This window comes from Zosterops lateralis (genome assembly GCF_965231275.1).
Source record: "Zosterops lateralis genome assembly, chromosome: 21".
NCBI classification, from domain to species: Eukaryota; Metazoa; Chordata; class Aves; order Passeriformes; family Zosteropidae; genus Zosterops; species Zosterops lateralis.
This window is the reverse complement of record NC_139781.1, coordinates 1,623,867-1,649,467: the sequence shown is the minus strand read 5'-3', so window position 1 is coordinate 1,649,467 and position 25,601 is coordinate 1,623,867. Positions and strand designations below refer to the sequence as shown.

General features: G+C 36.4%; 1 protein-coding gene across 1 annotated transcript in view; it reads left to right on the top strand.

The window, feature by feature from the left end:
- Nucleotides 1-25,221, top strand: part of LOC310917856 (putative global transcription activator SNF2L1) — a gene marked incomplete at its 5' end in the record, with an annotated part of 29,094 nt that extends 3,873 nt beyond the window's left edge. The window contains 22 exons of the mRNA XM_083876451.1: nt 913-1,079; nt 1,787-1,887; nt 1,973-2,073; nt 2,348-2,527; nt 3,036-3,191; nt 3,436-3,567; nt 4,304-4,372; nt 5,080-5,189; nt 5,845-6,071; nt 6,651-6,772; nt 7,156-7,308; nt 8,700-8,832; nt 9,781-9,929; nt 10,874-10,993; nt 11,268-11,378; nt 11,563-11,676; nt 11,878-12,000; nt 13,499-13,631; nt 14,394-14,512; nt 14,710-14,922; nt 20,199-20,309; nt 21,048-25,221. Coding sequence (XP_083732577.1) covers nt 913-1,079; nt 1,787-1,887; nt 1,973-2,073; nt 2,348-2,527; nt 3,036-3,191; nt 3,436-3,567; nt 4,304-4,372; nt 5,080-5,189; nt 5,845-6,071; nt 6,651-6,772; nt 7,156-7,308; nt 8,700-8,832; nt 9,781-9,929; nt 10,874-10,993; nt 11,268-11,378; nt 11,563-11,676; nt 11,878-12,000; nt 13,499-13,631; nt 14,394-14,512; nt 14,710-14,922; nt 20,199-20,309; nt 21,048-21,119 — 2,916 coding nt within the window. The 3' untranslated portion in view covers nt 21,120-25,221. The remainder of the gene's footprint in view (nt 1-912; nt 1,080-1,786; nt 1,888-1,972; nt 2,074-2,347; nt 2,528-3,035; nt 3,192-3,435; nt 3,568-4,303; nt 4,373-5,079; nt 5,190-5,844; nt 6,072-6,650; nt 6,773-7,155; nt 7,309-8,699; nt 8,833-9,780; nt 9,930-10,873; nt 10,994-11,267; nt 11,379-11,562; nt 11,677-11,877; nt 12,001-13,498; nt 13,632-14,393; nt 14,513-14,709; nt 14,923-20,198; nt 20,310-21,047) is intronic.
- Nucleotides 25,222-25,601: the final 380 nt, after the last annotated feature.

Genomic DNA, 25,601 nt, shown 5'->3' with positions numbered 1-25,601 from the left:
AATCTCTGTAGGGATGTTCTGTGCACTGTTAAAGGAATGCAGTGCCATGGTGTGGTGAGATCCTGCATTGCACACCAGCATCATTCTGCTCTTTGCTCGGTGATCCTGCTCTTGTGAGAGACTTGCTTGCTCTGAGTGACCTGCAGAAAAGCTTTCTGTGGGTCAGGTATTTCTTGGAAAGGTTATGATGCTGAACTGCACTTTCACTTCTATATCACGATATGACATCACATGGAAAGTGCCTGACATGGTACAATGTTACATGATGTTTGGATTACTCATAGAGAAACTGAGAACAGTTGTATTCTCTCAGGTAGAATTTGCATCTTATCACATTTTTCTTAAAAATGATGTAGCATGTTATTTTCTAAGTATGAGGAAAACCATGCTTTGCTGTGTGACATAGTGAAGTGCACATATCCCATTGAGATGGCAAAACTGAAATGCTTGAAATTTGAAATCTGCCGGCAAAATTTGCCAACTTGAGTGAAAGCAGTTCATCCATTACTTCAGAAATAGTTCTAAAAGCAGAGATACTACATTACTGTCTTTGATCAAATCCTGAAGCTGAATGAAAGTTCTGTCACTGATGAGCAAGGTTAGAATTTCATCCCTGACTGTAAGTCATGACTTTAGTTTTGTCTTTGTCTTTTGTAGGCAAAGATTAAAATCATCCTTCACCTGGTGTGAAGGTTAAAACTGGTTAAAACTGCTGGTGTGCCTTGCAGCAGCTCCAGCTCTGTTTCACAATGCTTGTAGCCCTCTGAGTTGTCTAGCAGATGGTCTTGTCAGTCTTTCCTCATATAAGTTGCTCTCCTGAGTGTCTGAATTCTGTTTCTTAGATACGTTTTTATGAAGAAAAGTTATCTATTTCTCTTTTTTTTTCATTCCCTTCTCCACTTTGGAAACTAGAAAGCAGATCGAGCAAAAAGGTTTGAATTCCTCCTGAAGCAGACAGAACTTTTTGCACATTTTATTCAACCTGCAGCACAAAAATCACCAACATCTCCACTGAAAGTCAAACTGGGACGGCCACGGATCAAGAAAGATGAAAAACAGAGTTTGATTTCAGCTGGGGAGTATGTTTTATTTTTATTTCTGACTTCTCACACGAACAAACAAACATGTTAGACTTTTGAACATAATTTATTTTACATAGAAAGTGCACTTTCAGTAAATCCAGACAATTTCCTATTAGTGGTGTCTCAATTTATTTAAAAGCTGGTTGGTTTGAAAGCATCATCTGCTCCATCAACATAAGCGTGACCTTGGATCAGAAATGCACTTTTAAAGCAAGTTGCCTGATTCTTGCCATGTAAAGTGCTTTGCTCTGTGTTGTGGCAGAACCTGCCTGTAGTGCCTCTGAGAGGTCTTGAAATAACGGACAACTATTTTTTTTTTTAATGTTTGCAGAATGGCATTCTATTTTACAATTAGTATTTTTTTTTAAATTCGAATATGTGACTTTTCTGAACTTTGTAATTATCAAGTAATTGAGTCTAAGGCTACCTCTGATGTGTCTTGTATTAAAAAGTGCCTCAGAGAACTCATGATATTGTCAGATTATAGTTGTGGCTCTGAAAGAGAGGGCTTCATGTCAGCCTTTCTAATTAAAGCTGGAATGACTCCTGAGGAATAACATATTAACAGGATGAGAGTTTGGTCAGGATACCAGAACATTCACACTGTGGGTCAGTGATTGCTTCTGTTGTGACTTGTCTTTGGGGTTTGTAGCAGTGTTGTGAAGTGGTTTTGTTCACACATCAGTGTTGGGTTCCCCCTTCAGGTACCGCCACAGGCGCACAGAGCAGGAGGAGGATGAGGAGCTCCTGTCTGAGAGCAGGAAAACATCAAATGTGTGCATCCGGTTTGAGGAGTCTCCTTCATGTGAGTATGGTGTTAAGAGTCCTGTGATTCATCTGAGCAGATTGCAGTTAAAATTTTTCTACTTAGAGGAATCTTACATTTACAGATGTGAAAGGAGGAACACTAAGAGATTATCAGGTTAGAGGTTTGAACTGGATGATCTCATTGTATGAAAATGGAGTTAATGGCATTCTGGCAGATGAAATGGTAAGCAGTAATCTTTTGGATTTTTTGTGGTAATTACTGAGCAAAATACAACATTGAAGTGCTTACAGTGTTTCATGTGCAGTAGCATGCTTCATTCTACAGCAGGCTGATGTTTCAAATCTGAAATTGTAATGAAAGAAATTCTATTGCAGACATTTCTTGTGTAGTTTGCTGTAAACAAGTGGCAGAACTATATAGTAAGAAAGTGGTTAGAAAGTATTTTTTATGGTGTTTCACTTCAGCAAGTTTCTTTTCCCCCTCTTTGTCAATGCAGGGGCTTGGGAAGACTCTGCAGACAATAGCTTTGTTAGGCTACCTGAAGCATTACAGAAACATTCCTGGGCCACACATGGTCCTGGTTCCAAAATCAACTTTGCACAACTGGATGAATGAATTCAAGCGCTGGGTTCCATCCCTACGTGCTGTTTGCCTTATTGGAGATAAAGATGCCAGAGTAAGTGGTTTACATTTCAGGAATGTGTGCATTATTGGGCAAAAAAATGTGTTAAAGGATTTACATGCCTTGATGTGTGCCTTGAAAAACAGAGATGGGACAGAGGGAGGTATTTGGGGAAGAGCGAAGATAGTTGGGAGTGGACTTTGTAAGTTGTTTTGATACGCTTTAGTGGATTGTATCATTGGACAAGTTAGTTTAGAAGGTTTTTTCCCCCTTTTGGTTGTATGAACTCTATTTGCATTACAGAGAGATGATGCTAAAGAGCAAATATTTAATTTTGAATAGGAACAAATTTGTGTTTTGCTTAACTCCAGCTTTCTCTTTGCTTAAAGTACAAAAGATCGAAAGCTTTTTTTACAGTAACTTTCAGGTACTGAGAAGATGTTTCACAGTCTTTTGTGTGCTACTTCAGTGCATCAGTGATTGTGGTGTAGACAGCTTTCCCTGAGTGCCATAAAAATTATTCATGTTTAAAGTGTTTATTAATCCAGTTCTTCTGCTTTAGGCTGCATTTATCCGTGATGTTATGATGCCTGGGGAATGGGATGTTTGTGTTACATCATATGAAATGGTAATTAAAGAGAAATCAGTCTTCAAGAAATTTAACTGGAGGTATCTGGTAATCGATGAAGCCCACAGAATAAAGAATGAGAAGTCTAAGGTAAATTTGAAATTGTTTGATATTTGAAGTTGGTTTGATACAAAAAGGTTGCATCTGATTTGAGCAGACTTTAAGTGTTACGTGTGGTGTTTTTTTAAAATAGAAGCAATAAGCTATTGGGTGGTAAATATGAATTTCATAGTAGCTCACTGTCTCTAAGTTTAATTGCCACTGTTTTAGGTTTCAAAAACTGATTCAGTGTGCTTTAGTGTAGATGATGTTGATAACTATGTTGTGTTTCCAGCTGTCAGAGATTGTGCGTGAGTTCAAGACAACAAATCGATTGCTGCTTACAGGAACTCCTTTACAGAATAACCTCCACGAGCTGTGGGCATTACTCAATTTCCTTTTACCTGATGTCTTCAACTCTGCAGATGTAAGTTTGATGTTTGGAAGTGCAGTGTTGTTACATTGATTCCCAGGCTGCTGTCAGGAGAAGAGAAGAATGACCAGCCTGGTAGGAGATGGATGTTGTGCTTGACCCATGTTCAGGGAGAGCTCTGTGGCTTACTGTGTGCTACTTCTTTTACTCTACCTAATTAAAACAGTACATTCTGCTGGCGTGGGTGAGGCATCAGACCATTAATAGCAAATGTAATACTTTAAATAGTTCAGGAATTATGCAAAATTTTAGAAAGCAATGAAATATCAAGAATATGAAGCATCCAAATAGGCACAAGCCTTTTTTTTTAAATTTAGAACTTGAGTGATTTTTCTTCTCTTTTACTGTTAATGTTTCTTTGTGCTTGTATTACTTGCTTATGTTATTTTTGCTGTGCTGTCCATCTAACTTTCTTAAGGATTTAAGTTGGATTTTTAACTCCTTAAGAAGCAGTTAAATGCAAGTAAGCACTTGGACACTGCAGTGATTAGGCATGGAAGGTTGTTGTATATTAATGGTGTAATGGTATTTTGTCTGCAGAATGATGCTCTTGATTCAAATGTTACAACATACCTGGGAGATGGCACAGAATTACAGACTGAGTTTTCTTTCACAGAAGTCATTTGTCTCAAGATTTATGTCACTCTCAGCTGGAATGAGAGTCAATATGTGTTTCTTGAAAGTCCAGGTGATAAACTGTTCATACCAATTGTGCTGTTTCTCACCACAGGATTTTGACTCATGGTTTGACACGAAAAATTGTCTTGGTGATCAGAAACTTGTAGAAAGACTTCATGCTGTAAGTAATTAAAGCTGTAATCACATGTCATCATTAGCATGCACACTGTAAAAAAGAAAACCAGATTATTTTCCTCTTCATCTCAAAGCTGAAAAGATGAACATAAAGGTATTTAGTTACAGGAATGCCGAGCAGAATTTTCATGAATTTCCTGTCATAGATACTACTTTTTGTGTGCTTCTCTTTGAAGCAGACACAATCTGAACAGAAAATATGAAAATGAAGAATTTTAGATTTTTTTTAAACCATTTATTATTGTGAATAGTACACTGATACACATCATGCTAGTCTGAATAAAGGCATGCCTTTACCTTTGTTTTACTGTGCATGAGATAAGACTTCCTTTTGCAGTAGCAAAAGGGGTCAGAGAAACTACAACATATGTTGCTTATACTCAAAATGTTGGTGTGTTTTGTCCCTGCTAGAGGAAATGAAACAGGGCTTATGTTAAAAAGGATTAGATTTTATAAACTTACAGGTTTGGCCCCTTCTTGTGATAACAACCGGGATGATTATGGCAATCCTTACATAGGGATACACATATTTATGTGTGAGTTTAGTCATTGCTAGACAATTTTGATTTGCAGAATTTTTCTCATGGAGTCACCATGACAGCAATAGATACTGATTAATTCAGAATAAATTTCAGATAAGTGAATCTGTTAATTTTGTATTTTTATCTATGTAAAACATTTTAATTTGTGCAGGTTTTGAAGCCATTTCTCTTACGTCGCATAAAAGGTGAAGTAGAAAAGAGTTTGCCTCCAAAGAAGGAAGTAAAAATTTATCTTGGGCTCAGCAAAATGCAGAGAGAATGGTGAGTTATTTTCATGGAAATAAAATTATTTTCTGGTAAACTCTATAGCTCTTCACACTGGTACTTTTTTCCTTATAGTTGCATCGTTTAGACAGTCAGAGAAACTTAATTTATAGTTGTCTTAGGGCTTTTGTAAAAATTGCACAAGTTTCAGAGAGCTCAGGAAGGGTAATGAAAAGGGCTGGGAGGAAGAAAGCAGAAACTTTTTTCCTTCCTTAAGTTTATTTGAAAGAACAAATGCCTCCTAAGCTTCCTCCTTTGATGCACCAAAAAGTCTTATCTGAAATTAAAATAAAACCTTGCGGAGTTACATACCCAGCAGGGATGTGAGACAAGTAGCCAGGACAGTGTAACAGTTTCTGTCATATAAGTGATATTTTTATTCCACTTTGTACTACTAAAATGAAAGTGTAAAATAATCCAGTAAATGGCAGATCATTGTCACTCAGAGAGAGATTCCCTTTCATATTTAGGTGTGAGTTTAGAAATTGTTCTTATCAGTCAGATGTTTTTGCCAAGTTTCATAATAATATAACTCACGGTTCTATAAACAAAGCCAACTTCCACATCTAGAAGTAAGAATTGGGATTGTGCAGGGATTCATTCACTCAAATAAAAACCAGGAAATTGTTCAAAACTGTCCTTCAAACCGCAGGTACACCAGGATCCTGATGAAGGATATTGATATCCTGAATTCAGCTGGCAAAATGGACAAGATGCGTCTGCTGAACATCCTGATGCAGCTGAGGAAGTGCTGTAACCATCCTTACCTATTTGATGGTGCTGAGCCAGGCCCTCCCTACACCACTGACACTCACCTCATCACCAACAGTGGGAAGATGTTAGTCCTGGATAAACTGCTGGCAAAGCTCAGAGAGCAGGGTGAGTACTGTTCATAGACAGCAAGGATTTGAATGCTTCTTGTGAGTTAAATTTTGTTATTGCAGAAATAGCACAGGTTTAGCCTTTCCTGCAGCCAATGTATTCATCACTTTATGTGAGTTTTTTGTTGAAAATTAATTTTCTGTAGATCTTAACAATGAAAGGAAAGAAGTATTACAGGAAAGTCTTAGAAAACTAAAAATATGGAGAGGCAGAAAGGAAAAGTAGAGCCTCTCTTAGCCTTTCTGTAAGAATTTCTCATGATAGGATTATTTCATCTATGCGCATCCAGTGGCACCAAATTTCCTTACAATGGCTTCAAGTGTTCTGTTTCTTTGGTTGTATAGTTCTCCTGTATAATTTATCAAATAATATTCTTGAGTGATTAAATCACTACCAGAAAAGTAACTTCAGAAGAAAGACTTAATTAAGTTAGACAAATATAGAATATTTCACATAAATTCTCTGTCATGGTACAGAATATTTCACGTAAATTCTCAGTCATGCTCTGTAGCAGCTCAGTGATAAGACCAATGTGAAAACATAAAATAACTGTCAAAACCTGCTGTGTTGTGCCAGGTTCCAGAGTTCTGCTCTTCAGTCAGATGACCCGCTTGCTGGATATTTTGGAAGACTATTGCATGTGGCGTGGTTATGAGTACTGCAGGCTTGATGGGCAGACACCACACGAGGAAAGAGAGGTGGGGAAGTTGTATGCAAACAAGAAAAACTTTTGGTTTAGGTTAATAAGTTATTATTTACATACGTATATAGCCACATCATCATTTAAAGCAGAAATGCTACAGTTTTTAAAAGGCTGTAAAGGGACGTTTTTCCTAACTGAAGTCCACAGAATGTTCCATTTGATCCTCAGCTAAATGAAAAATACAGTGCATTGTGGAGTCAGTACAGATTTTCTCACCTGTCCAAATGTAGTTTCTTCAATAAAATTCTTTTTTATTTATTTTTTATATATATAAATTTTAAAGAAATTTAATTGGAAAGCCACCAACATACTGGAAACTTATTTGAAGGATCTGATACTTTAGTGACACCTTTTTTTTTTTTTTTTTTCTTCTTTCAGGAAGCAATTGACACATTTAATGCTCCCAACAGCAGTAAATTCATTTTCATGTTGAGTACCAGAGCTGGAGGTCTTGGAATTAATTTGGCAACTGCTGATGTGGTTATTCTCTATGATTCAGATTGGAACCCTCAAGTAGATCTGCAAGCCATGGTGAGTTAACTCCCTAATACACATTTTTTGTTTTAAGTTGTCAGTGTTCTATTTCGTATAACTGTTTTCAGAACTTGAGTTTTTGTCATTTTCTTTACTTTTTGTAAACGCAAGACAAAAAGTAAAGAAAATACTTTAAGTAACAGAGGAATTGAATAAAAGGGCATGAACAGAATTTGTGAAGGAAATAGTAGATTTGTTTGTAAATATTTGTCTTAATTATTTTCATGATGAGAGATTACTTCCATCAAAATACTGTATCAATATTGTTAGTAGAAGTAGAGAATAATCCTTAATTGTGTCTTTTCAGAAGAGAGCAGTAAATGAATAATAGAGGACTGTTTCCAAAATAATAACAGAAAATTAAAAGCATGCAGCCTTATATTCCTCTCATTTGGGAAGTTTATGCTTCGACTTTTTGCTTCTGCATAAGCATGAAGGCATTTGGTGGTGATGCTGGGAGGGGAAACTTTTGGGTTAAACCTACTAAAATCTTTTCTTTCTGATTGCTGAATAAAAAAAAAACTAGTCTGTAATTTGTTTCATGTGCAGTAAAACTCATGTGATCCTTCTTGCATGATTAGGAGGGTGGGTATTTGTTCAGTGGTTTGTAATTTCTAATTTTCTTTCAATGCACTTCAACACATCAAATATTAAATATGAATAGCTCATCCTTTAGATATGCATGTTGACTGCCGATAGTTGACCAACTTCTGGAGCCTGTGAGTGTGATTTGTGAACTTCAGTAGAGTTTTCAGGAAGAAATAAGTATTATGCAGGAGAGTAAAAGATTTGACAACTTATGTTTAAATAAAGACAGTCAGAAAATCCTGGTACCCCCACAACTTGAAGGACAGCTGTTAAACTTTTTTTTTTTTATTTAAAAGGACATGTACTCCAGAGAGGATAAACACAAGTTTTGTTACAGATGAGTATAAGTGTGTCAGTCATAAATCTCCTTTGCTGGCTTGGGACAAGCAGAGTGTTGGAGCTGTGGCTGCAGGAACTCTGCACATGGAATTAACGTGCTCAAGCCAGGGATGCAGAATATCAATACCTGTGTCAAAAAAAAGTGAGAGAATTCATTAGAAAGCAATCCAAGTGTATGCATGCGTGTGCTGTTGTATGTGCACTTCTCAGCTGCAGCCTGGACAGACATTCAGCTCATTTACAATGAGGGAAATGCATTTATTGCTCTGGGATGACTCCAAAGTGTAATAGCCAGGTACAAGTAAACATTAGAATACTGGTTTTACAGTGATCTGTGCTCTTAACTAGGCAAAGCACCAACAAGTACAATGCTAGTTTGAGGCTGCTGTTTTTGCAAGCTAACAACTGTCTATTGCTTGTGAGTTCTTGTTGCTGAACACTCATTGATTTATGTTTGTTAGGATCGTGCCCATCGTATTGGTCAAAAGAAACCAGTACGGGTGTTCCGACTTATCACTGATAATACTGTTGAAGAGAGGATTGTAGAAAGAGCTGAAATAAAACTGAGGCTGGACTCTATAGTTATACAACAAGGTATCAACTGCTATATATGTTTGTCTGCAACAGAATTGTTCAGTCCCTTAAAGTATGGTTAAATAACTGTACAAATGTACAGTGGTAGAGAAAGCAGGCCTTGTGTATAATAGCAGTGTGCTAAATCAACTTGATGTGCAAGGTATTCACTTGTTCAGCTGAATTATCTTTAAATTCTGATTTCTTAATTAATGTAGACATAGACTTACAGTGAGTCTAAGTGAGGAAAGTAAACTACAGCTGAGTAGATGTTGTTTAGTTTTGTGATATGTTAAAAAGAAAAAGAAAATCAGATATGTTCCATGGCAGTTGAAATAATGATACACATGCTTATTACCACATAAGAGTTAACAATACAACACCTTTTGTGCTTTTGTTTAGAAGCACTTAGAGGAATAGCTTGTCAAAACTAAGGTACTCAAGCTAGGTTTTGAGGGTTGTTTGTATTTACTAAAGGGTGGGCTGCTGAAAGGACGATGGTCAAAATTTTGATAGCATGAGAAGAGATAGCATAAATGAAATTTTGGGACAAATTCAAATTTTGGGAAAAATAATTAGAAAATTGGGTTGAAATCAGTGATGTGAATGTAGAAAATATCAAGCACTTCTTAGTGGCTATTATAGAATACTTTGTCATTTTTCATCTTGAGATTGTGATCTTAAAAGTTCAGCTGACTTCGTAGGAATTAGATCTTAAATGTAAAATTTGGATTATCTGATTGTGAGACATTTTCTGTTATGGCTTGAGTCCAAATTGTTTTTTTAATTTTCCCCAAAGTTCCTGACTTCCATTTATTCTCATCTCGAGCAAAATGTATTTTTTTTCTGTATGGTTGTTCTGTTTTTCTTTTCTTGTTCTGTCAGTGAAATAAAAAACAAATCCACTGCTTGCATGGTCCTGGTAGATCTCCCATATTCTAACTTTGAACACATTCCTTGTGATTTTAGGGAGGCTCATAGACCAACAGTCCAACAAACTGGCCAAAGATGAGATGCTGCAGATGATCCGGCATGGAGCCACGCACGTGTTCGCTTCCAAAGACAGCGAGCTGACAGAGGAGGATATAACCACTATCCTAGAAAGAGGTGAAAAGAAGGTTAGAGAACTGTTTAATATGGAATTCAAAACACACATGCACAAAATGGAATGAGATCTGATTATCTAAATTTACTATTACTTTACTATTTGTGCAGATTTTAAATACTATAAAAGTTTTGAAGAAGTAGAATTAGTGATGGGTAATTATTTTCAAGGTTTATGCTGCTCATATCTTGATGCTGTTTTACACCACAACAACACAGACTCCAAACTTCAGAAAGCTGAAAATGACTCCTTTATTTTTGGGATGTGTCTCCCTTTTATACTGTTTTACACAGACCAGTTGGATTGGTGACACAAAGACAAACCTCTTCACTCCCATTGGTCAGAGCAGAGGGACATCAAGAAGAAGTCCCTGCTAGGGAAAGGAATGAGTAACAAAGTTCCAGTTACAAAAACATTTCTCCTGTTTACAGAAAATTCTCTGGGAAAAGAATTTCAGAAAACCAAAACACCTCAGGCATGGAACCAGGGGTACAATATCTTAACATGATCATACATATTAATATGGTATCATATCTTAATATGATTGTATCATATACTTACTTTGTGGTCTTTTAGAAGAATGTAAATTTAATGTCAACAGTTCTGATAGACACAAAGTCTTTATGGAACTTCATTAGGTAATAGAGAGCTCTGTGAAAAAATGAACTGCCATTTCAGCTCCAAGGAGATGAACATAAATTTAATTTAAATTTTAAAGTTAAATTTTACAATTGTAGGACTACATCCCAGCATAATAAATTTAGTTTAATGGAGAGTCTTGAAGTCAAATTGCTCTAAATTGAAAAGGACAGTGGGTATCTTTCTTTAGAAGAAAACATAAGTAGAAGTTAAAATCAGAAAAAGATGTTGAGGATGTTGTAGGAATGATGAAAGCTGTTTTTTCAGAAAAGATAAAATAGCTTGAGTGAATCTAAAAGTATCTTCCTCTCTTTTCAGACAGCTGAAATGAACGAACGATTGCAGAAAATGGGAGAGAGCTCCCTACGAAATTTCACTATGGACACAGAGATGAGCTTGTACAACTTTGAAGGTGAAGATTACAGAGAAAAACAAAAGGTAATTTTTTTTGTAGATTTTAATACTTCAGTTTAGACATGCAAGTATAAAAGCCACAAGTTAATTTTCAGTGCTTAAATACTTGTCATAATCAGCTACAATTTCTAGCTTATTTTTGAGCTCCATTGTAGCATCCAAATTATTGTGCACAATCATTAGATTTGCTGTGCAAAAATACGTTCCTGTTTTACAGTGCCACATTAGTCATTATTCTTGTGACTTTAGGGAAGCAAACAGTTACTTTAAGTATCTTTTTATTCTGTTCTGTGTGAAGCTGAGCATGATGGAATGGATTGAGCCTCCAAAAAGAGAACGCAAAGCCAATTATGCAGTGGATGCTTATTTCAGAGAAGCCCTACGTGTCAGCGAACCAAAAGTCCCAAAGGTGAGAAGTTGGCAAGATATGGAAGGGTTTTATGTTGTTCTTTTGATCCTCCTCTCCCATGCTGCAGCCCTGCTCTACCTGTATATTTACAAAGTCATAGATTGCCACTGCTGAAGAATTATGGGAGTTTAATTGCAGAAAAGTTAAGCTTCTATAATCCTGATGTGTCTGTATATTTTTCAAGGCTCCACGACCTCCAAAACAACCAAATATTCAGGATTTTCAGTTTTTCCCACCACGATTATTTGAACTTCTGGAAAAAGAGATTCTGTATTACCGTAAAACTATAGGATATAAGGTAATGCATTTTTTTTTTCTTTTCAAATCAATGAGATGCATGACAAACTCACAACTTAAATCCAGTCCTGTTCTTGGGAGGAGTAATAAGATCTGAATCTAGGTAGGACGCATTTGGTAACTTGTACAGATTAGAGCTTTTGAAATGCAGTCTTTGAAATAACATTGCTGCACTACTGCTTTTTGATACCCCTGATTTTAGGTCCCCAGGAATCCTGACCTTCCAAATGCAGCTCAGGTACAAAAGGAGGAACAAAAGAAGATAGATGAGTCTATGCCTCTGAATGCTGAGGAAAGTGAAGAGAAAGAAAAGCTTCTAACACAGGTAAAATAAAATCAGCTGAAGTATTTCATCATGTTTTTGCTAGTATGGAATATAAATAATGCTAAATACACACAGGAAAGATATGCTGATGTTATTGAAAGAAAAAAGCTCACAAGATGTAATGATTTTGCTTGGTTTTGCTTTGAGGGACCTTTCCTGTCCTTGAACAAGTTTACATCTTAGTCATCTACTCTTTGTTTCCTTGAAAGTCCTTGAACATTTGAGGCAGCAGCTTGTATAGTAGATGTGCTACCCAGCAATACGTGCAGAAATCCAATCAGTGGGTTTCTTGTACGTGCATAAAGCTTGTGTGGCTTTTTAAAATCAAAAAGGGTTTGAATCAGGACAAGCCTGTGTCAACACACATGGTGTTTGTGCAGGTATCTAAGGCATGTCGCATCCATTAATTTTGTCCCAGTTGAGTTGTTAGGCGTGTTGTTTTTATACTGGGACTGAATTTCTGTCACTGACTAGTTTCTTGACCTTTTGGCTGATTATCTTGCTGAGTGGGCGTATTAAAAGCTGATTGTTACAGAGAAAGGTGTGTCTCAAAGTCACAAGATTCTTTGATTCAGAAAATTTTCTGTAGAAGTATTGGGGATAGTGTAAGGTCACAGTTTCACTATTAATTTCACCTATGTGTAACAGGAAATATTTAAGCTGGTGCTGATGTGCATATCAGTACTGCTGTTAATGATTAAAAAGAAATAGTTGTATTGTGTATGTTAGACTCACTCTGAACATGCTAATTGTGGAGTGAGCTTATTCAGCTGGAGAACTGACACAATTCCTTGTAAATACACTTCTGTGATGAAAGAAACTCAATGCACTACAGATTATTGCCCAGGCATGTGATTGCTTTTTTTGTTCTTGCTATTTTCTGCTTTCACTGTCTTTAAATTGTAATGTCTCTTTCTTGGATGATGTTTTTGTGCTTGTTTAGTTTTGGATTGATTTCTTTGGTACATAACAAATTCTGTTTGACAGTGCTTTAGAGTTTCCATTTGACTGCATCTTTTTAGACTTTAGAGATCTTTTCTTGACATACTTACACTTTCATCCAGCTGTTTGTCTGCTTCCAGGTTTGTAAAATGTCTGAAGTAGGAGCTCTTGCTTTAGATACTTGCAGTGCTGTGAGAACTTGTGCTGACACTTGCATTGCTGCACCTTGCACTGCTCTGAAGTGCGCAGCTTGTGTCTGCAGAAGGATGACTGTCACAGCTTGTTTCTTTGGAGAAATATCACAAAAACCTTAAAAAGAAAGGATAAAAAGCTCTTAATAATGCATGTGGAGTCATGCCCAAAAATAACTCTTTAGACTTCTAATGATTCAGTAATAAGCCCTGGATAACTCAAGTTTATGGAAATCCTGAAAGACCATTAGCCACTGTAATTATGGGATGTTGCAGAGGAGCAAGTGGTAAAAAAATTAATCAAAATTTTGGAAAGTGCTTCCATTTGACTTGATAATACCTTCTTGATCTCTTGTTGCTTACAGGGTTTTACAAACTGGAATAAAAGAGATTTTAACCAGTTTATTAAAGCTAATGAGAAGTATGGTCGTGATGATATAGACAATATTGCTCGTGAGGTGGAAGGAAAGTCACCCGAGGAGGTCATTGAGTACTCAGGTTTGTGATATTTTGAACTGTATTTATTTCCTATTACCAGATTTTTGCTATGTGTTCTTTCAAAATTACAAGATAGAGAATTTGGAAGCATTTAAGAATTTTTTTTATTAAAGTATGCAACTTTTTTTTTTTTTCAGAAGACTAAATTCTATTAAAAAGCTTGATTTTGCAGCATATAACTAACACCTCCAGCTGCCTTTAGCCCTCCTTGGTCAAGATGTAGAATTTGACATTATTAATTCTCACTGACAACATGGAGTTATGAAATCGTGAATTTCCCTTATAGTGCCAACATGATTCTTCATGCTGTATCTCTATTTTACCTGGTACACTGTGTCTTTATCTTTTGTATTTATACAGTGCTTTTGAGATTTCTTCCTCTTTCAGCCTTGGATGTAATTTTACTAAACACCCTCATAAAATCAACTTTGCAACATTCTTCCTGTAGTTAAAAAGGAAGAGCTCCACAAGAGTTCCCTTCAAAGTGTTGAATTTATTTAACAATTAATTATGTTGCATGTAAATTTTGTTAGGATTTTTACTCAGCCTTTACTTACAGTTAACTTTTAAAGATACTGAATAAAGAGTCAGTACAAGCCTAATTTTTGGCTGGCATAGTGAGCTGGAGAGCATTAGCTCACTGTTCAAGATTTAATGGAACCGCAAGCTAAATATTTTTTTTTTTTGCCAGAGTATCTTAACAGTAAAGTCATAAGAGTAGAGGAAAAGATTATATTCAACAATTTTGTTTTGTGTTTTTAGCTGTTTTCTGGGAGCGTTGCAATGAACTGCAGGACATTGAGAGGATTATGGCTCAAATTGAACGAGGAGAGGCAAGAATTCAACGGAGGATCAGTATCAAGAAAGCCCTTGATGCCAAAGTAATTATTCCAGGTTTTTTGTTTTCTGTAGCTGACTTTTTCAAAAAATTCCTTCAGAGAAGGAGTAATTGGGGATGAGAGTTCTGTCTTTTCATGAAGCATAGGTAGTACAGCATCTAGCAGTGATACCCAGTATCATGTAACAATTCCTTGATGTAGCATCATACGTTTATTACTCCTTATTTTTTTATGTTCAGATTGCAAGGTACAAAGCACCTTTTCATCAGCTGCGTATTCAGTATGGAACAAACAAAGGGAAGAACTACACAGAAGAGGAGGACAGGTTTTTGATCTGCATGTTGCACAAGATGGGCTTTGACAAGGAGAATGTGTACGAGGAGCTGAGGCAGTGCGTGCGCAACGCGCCTCAGTTCAGGTTTGACTGGTTCATCAAATCCAGGACTGCCATGGTGGGTACCTCTCACAGGGACTGGGGCACCACATGGGGGGTGTCTTGTTCTTTTTTGTTAGCACCACCATGTAAAATTGGTTTGGGGAAAAAAATGCTGAAAGAGTAACTTTAGGTTTTATTTTAATCTCTATTTTTTTTAAAGTAACCTTTTGCCTTAATGCAGAAAAAACACAATACAGCTGGTTCATCAAATCCAAGACTGCCATGGTGGGTACAACTCACAGGGACTGGGACACCACAAGGGGGGTATCTTGGTCTTTTTTTGTTACCACCACCACATAAAATTTGTTTAGGAAAAAAAAAATGCTGAAAGAGTAATGTTACAGTTCTGCTTGCTTTATCTCGGCCGAGGTTAGGGTTAGGGTTAAATTGGCTGAAATTTTCAGCCTCTAGGGTTCCAGAGAGTAACTTTGGGTTTTATTTTCATTTCTATTTCTTTTAAAGTAACCTCTTGCCTTAGTACAGAAAAAACACAATACAGCTGGTTTATCAAATCCAGAACTGCTATGGTGGGTACCACTCACAGGGACTAGGGCATCACATCTCCGTGTGATGTATTATCTTATTTTTTTTGGTTTTTTTTTTAGCACCACCTCAAACTTTGTTTAGGAGGCAAATGCTGAAGGAATAACTTTGAGTTTTATTTTCATTTCTGTCTTTTCTTAAAGTAACCTTTTGCCTTAGTACAGAAAAAACACAGTACAACTGAAACAAACAGATTAGAAAACCTGCCAAACTGAAGTCCCAAGTTACCCAAAGGGATTAATGCAGAGGTAGACTAGACTTACAAATATCCTTGTTACTTATATTGCAAACTGAGTGTTTTACCAAACAGTGTCTCTTAAAATACCACTTTTTTAGAGTTGTTGGATAATATTAAAGATGGGAAACATCTGAATAATATATTTGGAGAAGGAAGCAGCTTTTCTGATACAGTATTTGATTTCCAACAGCATGAGGAAAGTCAGTGATTCACACAGGAATTAATCATTGAAGCAACAGGTTTAAAATCCACTTTGTAGTTGTGAATGTGTGGATTATCCAATGCAAGTGCTTAAATTTCTTTAGGTATACTTTACTGAAAATTTTGTTTGCATTTAGAGAATATAATATAAGGTTAATAGCCAGTGGACTAGTACTTGGAATTTTATAGCAGAACCAATCATTTTTAATTTAGTCATTAAGGAGGAATTGATAACACTAACAGAAGCCTTGGTGGTTGCAGATATTAAGGTTTGTAGGTACCAACATCAGAAAAGTGGGACTCTTTCAATGATAAAAAGCTGTTGGATCTGCCCCAAAATTTTTGCACAGTTCTTTCTACTTGTGTGTCTTCATTCCCTGACCTCAGGATTTGTTTATCTGAAAGAATGTTCTTTCAGAGTTCTGGGTGCTGTACTAAGGATAAATAAAGCATAAGATAAAATATTTAAAATGTGTATTTGAACAGGTGGGTATATTTGCTTTTCCCAGTACTGCTTAGAATATGCAATACACTTTTTACTTGATATTCTAGCAATTGAAGTGTTTCTGGTTAGGACAGGAGTTAGCCCTTAATTAAAAAGAATTACAAGTGTTTCTTACTAAAATGTCTGTCTGAAGAAATACTGGATTTTAAAATTAGGTCCATAAAGAGAGAATCCTGCAATATTTAGTACATTAAGAAGTTTCTTTTAAATTGTCTATGCAGGAATTCATTTGAATAAATCATAGAAATGGTACTAGAAATTAAAAATGTAGCTCAGCATTTAATATTAGTTGATATATAGTTGTCAGGGGTAGAGTTAAATATTCAATTTAAGTCTTGCAGATCCTTATGTTCAGTATCTTTTTTTTAAGGGGATAGAAATCATTTGCTCAAGTGTAGAAATATGTTCTGTGGTGTCTTAATGCTTAAACTGAGACACTGGGAATATACTGACTCTTTTAGCTTAGGTTTTCTTTTAACATTCTATCCATTAATAATTTTAGTTTTTCTTTTACTCCATGGTTGAGAAAGAATATTATGGAAACACAAACTTAAAACCATCTTTCACTTTCAGTGTGTGTTTAATTTTATGAACTATTCTAAATTACCATGCTCTGTATGGTTTAGTAATATAGCTGATATATTCTAATGTCCTGACATTTGTGGAGGTATTAATTTCTAGGGATCCATTTTGTACTAGTTTAGTGATTTTTTTTGTAAAGAAATGTGCTGGAAAATCACAGGATAATAATAATGAATGAAGTATAAATACAAATATTTATAGAGGAGTAAATAAGTTCAGTGAAAGTGGAGAAGGCTTCCTAAAATGCTGGAATTCAGATGTGATCATTTAAACTCTCATGAAACAAGATAAAAAGGGCAGCATAATTCTGAGAAGGGCTTAGTAGGCTCTTTCAGAAAGCTTTGTGTTCTAACCACTAGATGTCTCTTGAATTCCATATAAATAGCTAATTTATCTTCCATCTTATTATTTCTGTTTGTTCTCCCGAAGATTTCTCTTCGAAAACCAAATCCTGCTTCATTTAATTATTTCAAAATCCAATGGTTTATCCAAAATGTAAGTTCTTAAAGATACCATGAGTGCCTAAGATTGTAATTTTTTTTTTGCTTTTTAAATTGAGCACAGGTGTTTCGTAGTGTTTTTTGTTGGTTTTTTTAAATTTCTGTCCATGCAGGAAGAATGTAAAATATCATGGCAGTAGTGAAACACATGTATCCATTCTCTGAAGTCATAAATTATGCATTTTCTCTTTTAGCTTTCTGCAAACACTCCCCAGCACAAGACAAATGAGTCCTTAGTAAATACAGGAATACCTAAGCCTGTGGACAGAGCTGAGACTGCCTTTGCTCCCCAGTCAGCATCTCTGCCTCCAGCCATGCAGAAAGGCAATGCTTCAGTGCTCCCATCTTATTTATTGCAATCCAGGTCTTTATAGCTCTGAGGGGCTGAACAAAGTACATCTTCTCTCTTTCCATCCAAAAGAGAAAAGTATCAGGCCACACAGAATAAAAAACTCATCTCTGAAAGTGCAAGGCATTTTAAATAAGTGTATTTTTGTAGTACTAAAATGGAATGCAGCAATCCATATTGAAATATCAGTAGCTTAGTGCAGGATTTATTGCTCAGATTCTTTTTCATGGTAGATGTAGAAGAAACCTGTGTGCATGTCACATCTCACTGTCAGCTGATCCTGTGATTCTCCAGAGGAAACTGTTCTTGAGTCTGTCCCCAGCAGATGCTTTGGAACAGTAAGTCCATCTGGAAAGTCTAACCATGCACCTGAACACTTTATTAATGTGTGTATTTATGCAAGCATTTGTCCCCAGGAAAGTGGAGGATTTTTCTGGGTGCCTTAGACAAGTGGATCAAGGTTATTTCTTAGTCCTTTCTGATTAGTTGGTTGTTTTAACACAATCCCATTTCTCATATGCTTGAAAAAAATCTAGATTATGATGATGATGAAGCAGCTTGTCATCACTCTACCTCAAGTCCCAAGTCTGAGTGCAATATAAACAAATTTAAATTATGTAAATACTTCTGGCATATTGACAATCATAATTTTATTTTGGTCTTTTTTTAGTCTCTGTTCATCTGTAGATTGTAGGTTTTTGGGACAGAGGCTCTCTCTTGTTGTGTATTTGGGGTTGTGAGATATATTGGGATGGCTTGAACTCCCAATGGCTTGAAATTTACTTGGAGTTGTTACTTTTTTATCTAAAAGTTGCTGTTTGGATGGAATTGGAGGGAGTTTATTGATCGAAGTGAGAGTATTTTAGCTCCAGAAGGGCTGTTACATACCAGGGCACAAACATGGCACTAATTTGTGGTTTAACCTTCACTGGAGGGTGTGGGGTTATTGCTACAGGGATGTGATAAAAGTGACTTATTACAGTACTCTGTTGGTGAAGCTACAAGCATGACACTGGAACATTTCTGGAAGGGAGCTGTAAAGAAAAATGTCCTGAGGATTTTTTTTCTCTGTGTGTGATATAAAAAGAATTCAAGTGGTGGTAGGATTCTCTGTGTCCATTCTGAACTACACAGTTTTTACCCAAGGCCATGGAGGACCCTTTGTTGAGGAATCTGTGGGAACTGTAGAACTTAAAGAATGTGGATAAGCTTGAGGCTTTGAATGTCTCAAAGATGAGTTACATGCCTGCCTGTTGGAGAAGGTTCAGGATCAGGAAAGCACAGAGGTGACAGGATATTGTCCATGATGGTTGAGGCAACACCCAGCTTACAGATGCTGAGAAAACAGAGACTAATTTCTGGCCAAAAAGGTCACCTGTTCACTTCATTGCAAATGGACCCATTGTAGGTTAAGGTACATGCTACTAGGTAATTCTGGGATAGTCTGTGTTACAGAAATGGCTTCTCTGAGTTTAGCAGAGATGAGACATATTTCTTGTGCTTTTTTATTTTCTTCAGAAATAAAATGGATCCTTAGAAAAGTTTCTTCAGCTTCCTGCTTTGAGCTGGAAAGAAAAGCCCATGGAATCATGTTTTCAATAATACATAGAATATACTGAATAATTATAGTAAAAATAGACACTGTTAGGTGTTTTGTAAGAGACTTTCTCTTTCAAATGGGGTACAAGAAACTGTCCAAGTCAAGTGAGTTCTATTAAGCAAACCAACCATCAGTAACTGCAATGCAGATACTTTGAGTTGTTTCGGAAATACTTTTTAATGTCTAAACAGCCTTGTGACATTTAGTCCTGATGGTTCTCAGATGGCTTGCAAGTCTTGATGCTAAAAGCATTTAGGGCCTGCTGTCTCTTGGGTCCTGTTTGAATAAAAATACAACAGTGAATTCACAATTTAACATTGAATAGATTTTTTGGCCCATTTGCAGCTCTTCTGTGTCTTTTCACAAAAAAACCCACCCTAATGTGTTTGCAACAAAAAGTATTGCTTGAGATAGCTTTGCTTCCTTTTATCTCTTCTTTAAAGATATATTTGAAGACCTCTTTCCTAAAATCTGGCATCCTGTGCTTGCAGGCTGTAATTTGCTTCATTAACCAAGATGAAAGATCACATCAGTCTTTGGGATGTCAGGTTGGAAGATGGAATCCTGAAAACTCCTTGTTGGGAGGACAGTAAATCCTTTCCTGTTTCTAAAAGTTACACTGAGGGAAAGACAGATAACAGTAACTCAGCTAGTGATTAGAATTACTGAATATTTTAGGAAAATGGAAGTGCTTTGAAATGGAAGAATTTGAACATACTTATGTAAGCAAGTTGCATAATTTACTTAAAAATTTGATGTGTTCTCTTTCCTTAGGAGTTCCAGAGGCGCTGCAATACTCTCATATCGTTAATAGAAAAAGAGAACATGGAAATTGAGGAAAAAGAAAGAGCTGAAAAGAAGAAAAGAGGAGCAAAAGTTACAGCAGTACGTTTAGCAGCACTTGCTTTACTTCCAGTGGGGTAGAATTCAATTATATATTGCTTTAGAAAATGTAAGAGATAATTGTAGGCACCGATTGTGTTAGAAACCATGAGGTGAGAGATTAAACTGAAATATTTGTCTAGTCACAGCTCTCCTAGATTTGCTTAGATAGGTATTCCCAATGTATAGTATTTGGGGGCTTTCTTTCTTTTGTGGTTTTTTTTTTTTTTTTTTTTTTTTTTTTTTTTTTTTTTTTTTGAGAGGTTTTTTGTTTAAGTAGCCGTGGAAGACTCTCTTTAGAAAGTTGCACTGCCTACTTTCTGCCTACTTACGTACATTGCATGTTGCCTCAATTTCTTCTTAGATTTTTTTCCTCCCTTGCATAGTAGTTGCTGGAAGAAGAAATGGAAGTGCTTCTTCTATTTTGAAGGGTTGTCATTTTTAGAACAGAATTGTGTGTGAGTGAAGATCCTGATCTTTTTTATCCAATTCATGGTACGTGTGGTGCCTGCACCACTGAGACAATGTAATGATTTTAAGGATATAAAGTGAAGAGAGAATTAAGTGTCTACATCAGGGATTAATGTTTGCCTTTTCGTTGTATCCTGCTAAGGTGAACTGAAATCTAGGATGCATTGGGGTCATACAATTCCCTTTTGAATAGTCAGTTATGTATTTTTTTTTTTTTTTTTTTAATAATGCCACCATCCTGTTAAATTTATACATATTTTTTCTCTTTAGTCACAGAAGAGAAAAGCAGATTTGGCTGCTGAGAACTCTGGAAAAAAAGATGCTAAGAAAGTGAAGTCATGAACCTGAAAACTGAATGCTAAATACTAAACTGCCACTTTCTTCACTCCATCCATGTGTATTAATTGCCAACTCCTTTGTATTCATGGTACTCTTCCCCAAGTCCCATGCTTTAATTTTGCAAATTTTGTATCCTTTACAACACCTTTCTTTATCTAAAATGTGTAGCTTTATATCTTATGCATTCCAGTATTTTTGTGTACTGTATTTTGTGAGTTTCATGTCTTTGGCAAAATTCACTCAGTCCTTGGTTTTTTGAAGCTTGTGCTGAGGTTTTAGCTTTTATATGTTTTATATGCTGCTGCTTTGAAAGAAAACCTAGATTCTATAGCTGTATTATTGTTGTTTCATATTTTAAATTTATATGGCTGTTGGAAAATAAACTGACTTATTTGAAGAGAAATATACTTCACCTTTGTTTTCCCTACTCTCTCTCCCTTTTTTGCATAGCTGCATTTAGAGAGAATGTTAAGGTTTGTATAATTGTGCCTTCATCATCAGTCAGATTTTTTTCAGAGGAGTACTCAGACAGGATCAGGAGCATGACAGAACAAAATCTAATAAGACTGACATCCTTGTTTGCTCTCTGAATTAAATGGACATTTTCTCTGAAATGTTCAGAAGGAAACGCAGCAAATATGTACTTTCTGTTTTTCTTTCTCAGTGATTTCTGCTGGGATACATCCTTAAACACAGGGTGAGGTGTTTCTCACAATGGCCTCTAGATGAAAACTTTTCTTTGCCTCATGAAAGGAAGAAGTCAGCTCACAGCTTCTGGTTGTTGAAGTAGCAAACAAAATAATTCACTTTCTGGTTGGTAGGCTCCTCAACTCTGCTGTCTTGTGCGGAAAGATCTTCGTTGCTCTAATTATCCCTGCTGAAGTTCTTCTTTTCCCTTTTATTCAACATGTCAGTCAGAAGCAATGGGGATATGTTATGGAGTGCTCCTTTTTAGTATTTCTATTTTAATGAAGGGATGAAAGTGTTGGATGTATGATTTTTTTGACTTTGCAAGAATGGCCTTTATTAAGCAGGTTCACAGTTCCTGCTCACTTCGGAGTCTCTGCCTTTCCTGGATCAGTGGAACAGTGACTGTGACATCTGATGTTTTACTTTCATGTTCTGTCTCTGATCTGGTGTTTAGTACAGTGAGACATGCCCTCATAATGTCAGGTCTAGATTAATGCAGTGTGCTTTACATGGTACTTCCCTTGAAGACTACTTGTAAACTTCTTCTAGTGCAGTTTGCTTCCTTCAGTGGTTTGAGGTGTTTTATGATAAAGAAACGTCTTTACTCTTTGTATTTTGTGCTTTGCATTGGCTACCTTCTGTGTTTGTAAAATATAGGACTTTATAAAATAAAGTTCTTGAGCTCTGCCCATATTCTTCTATGTCATTTAAAATATACTAGTATGTCTTTGAAGCTTTCTGGGATTAGTATCTCTAAGTTTGATGAGGAATTTCCAGCTTTTTTTGTAGTGTCTGTTAAAGGTTTGGGGCAAAATGGGTATGATGATTGGTTGAGCATTTCAAAAGGTAATTGAAAAGGTTAGATACTGTGTTTTGGAATGTAGCTTTTGTCCAGGGACCATGTTAATTATTTTGCTGGGTTTATATTTGTAAGACTTAGTATTTGTCTGTTGAACTTCATCTGATGAGTTGAGAGGTACATCTGATAATGATGGGGCTCCTTATAGGCAGGAGATTGGTCATGGGAATCAGAGCATGTTTTTAGATGAGTGTGCAAACCCAGGTGGGACAGGAAAGAACGTCTCAGTTCTCCTCAGAATGTGGTTCTGGTATTGGAGCAGTTAACATCCTGCTTTATTCTTGGGAGGAGGACATCCCATGTAATTATGGAAAAAGGCTGTGCAGATACATGCATATATAACCACAGATCCCTGGAGCATTGCTATTAATAGAGAGAGGAAGATGCCTTATTTACATTTGCTTTTTGACTCATGTGTCACTCACTAACTTTATGGCCTGAAATGATAAAAACAAGTTAAAAGAGCCAATTGAAATGTTTATGGAATTACATGGCTAGGTCTAGAGCTTATTCTGTTGTTCTTATTTAGCATTGGATGAGTATTTTAATGTTTTAAGTCTTGAAATAAGTGTATTCTGGTTTTGTTTATTGTAGATTAGCTTTGTTTGACTTGCATGTTTTTGTGTATCCAGTTTCTCTGTGTTGCAAAGTGTATGGGAAGTCTTAAAATGGTAATATCTCAACATGTTTTATGCAGATTTCTTGGTTTGAGTTTCCACTTGAGTTAATGTTCATTTGTGTCAATGACGTGATACACAAACTGTATAGAAAAGATCATGAAATTGTTCTTTCAGATCTTATCCCTTGATCAGACAGCTCCTCTGAGGAATGATAGATTCTCCCAGGAACTATCTGTTACCTCTTGCAGTCTGTAGTCCCTAGTTAAAGTGAATGTGCTGTTGAACAACAGTCCTTGAGAGCACTTGGACGTTATAAACCAGCTCCTAGCAGATTGAGCCTTCCCATCCATCATGTCCTACTGCGATAACTAAAGAAAATTGCTAACAGCTGCTGGTCAGGATTAAAGGAAAATGGATCTTTCTCTTCCCTTTTTCATTCTTGCAGTTGCAGATACCAACACAGTGTGTGCCTAGCAGTATCTTAAATTATATGCTGCTGTGACTCAAAATTAGGTGACAGAAATGAAAGAATCTTCCTACTTTTAACAGTTATTTTCTTAGGCGAGGAATACTGTGTGTATGAAATTAGTAAGTACTGGATGTTATGTGATAGAAAACTTCTGAAAAGTTTGGGCCTTTAGGCAATTTTAGAGTTGCCAAAAATGCTGCAAGATAAAACATTTCGAAAATTAATTTAGTTCCTTTTCAGTGGACAAGTAAAATTTGATTGTATAAACATCAGGCTTGAAGAAAGTCACCTAGCACCTTTGACTCATCAGGCAGTGCACGTAACATCCTGGGAGAAGTCACAGCAATTGTGGTGGTTTCCTTTTTACATTTTCATCAGTTCCAACTTACTAGTCCTTTTATTTTTGAGTTACTTTTCTGGTGTCATCACTAACATATTGCTGCTAACCTCCTTCATTGTATTTAATTTCAATTTGTTACAATGACACAGAAGAAATGAACTTCTTGTTGATATTAGACCATATTTAGATGCTGGTTTGCACAAATGGTGTTACTATACTAAAATATTAAGTAAGTTTTTTTTTTTTTCTTGTAGATTAGCGTTGCTTGTTTGATTTAGTGCTAATGCTGGTAAGGGTTTAAGAAAAAAGCAGCTATCACTCTTCGAGATGATGAGCAAGGAGTACAGTATACAGAAATTAATCAGAATCTCTCTAAGTGCCTGATGGTGATGCCAAACTGATTTTTGCTATTGTATATATTCTTCATATATATTTGTAGCTTTGTAGGTATATGAAGGATATATAAAAGCAAAAATTATTTTGGCATCAATGGAAGTAACTTTGTTGTGCAGTTCCTGCTGTGTGCTGCTATGTTACAGGCATTCTGTGCATGCCTCCTGCCCGTGTTCAGTAGGGGGATTAAGTACTTTCAGTGATGAGAAATAAATGCCAAAGCATTACAGGTTGGAAAAAGGTGGAAGTTTGCAGTCAATACCCATTTATGTGAATGCAAAATGATGAGTTTGGTGCACTCATTGGCACTTGTGATGCTGGAAGGGATTGATCACCAACTGTAGTTCTGATCTGACTAAAGAGAGGTTGGCAGTTTTACTGAATTTTACATGAATTTTACTGAATTTTACATTTTACTGAATTTTATCTGGTCCACACACTCAGCTTCAAGCATGTATGTAAATGCGTTCGTGGCTCATTGTTCTAATGTTTGATATGTTCTTTTTCTGAGAGACTTAAAGTTGAGCTTAGTTTGCATATTTTGAAATGTAATGTACTCTTTAATTGCATTTGCATGGTCTCCATCCTTTCATGAGAGCCTTAATAGGAGTAATATTTGCTGCCTCAAAGGTATGTCAGTGTTGTGTTGTTCAAGATAACTGCTGAACTTTTTCAATCTGGGATTTGTTTCTTAAGCTGTACATACATGAAAATAAAAGTTAATATGAAGCTGATGTCTTCTGGTCATTCTGGTACACAGGGGGGTCTGTGACTTGGTTGTTATTATAACCTGCTTTAAATCCTGGCAGGTGCTGGGATGGAAGGGTGCTGGAGTCAGGAGCAGGAAGATGCACAGGTGTGTGATGTGCTCTTAGTTGGGACTAAGCTTTTGCTTCTAGGCCTTATTTCAATTCCTGCTGGGTCAGTTGACATCACGGATATTTTCATGTGGAGGTTCCTTGGAAAGCTGTCCAAATTAACAGATGGGGTGTCTTGGCACGGTGCCCAGGCCCTGTGCAAGCCCTGCTCTCACAGCAGACTCCCTGTCCAGCATTTGAAATGGGGAGAGAAAAGGCTGAATCCTGGAAAAATTGCCTCTGAGAGCTGGGCTGGG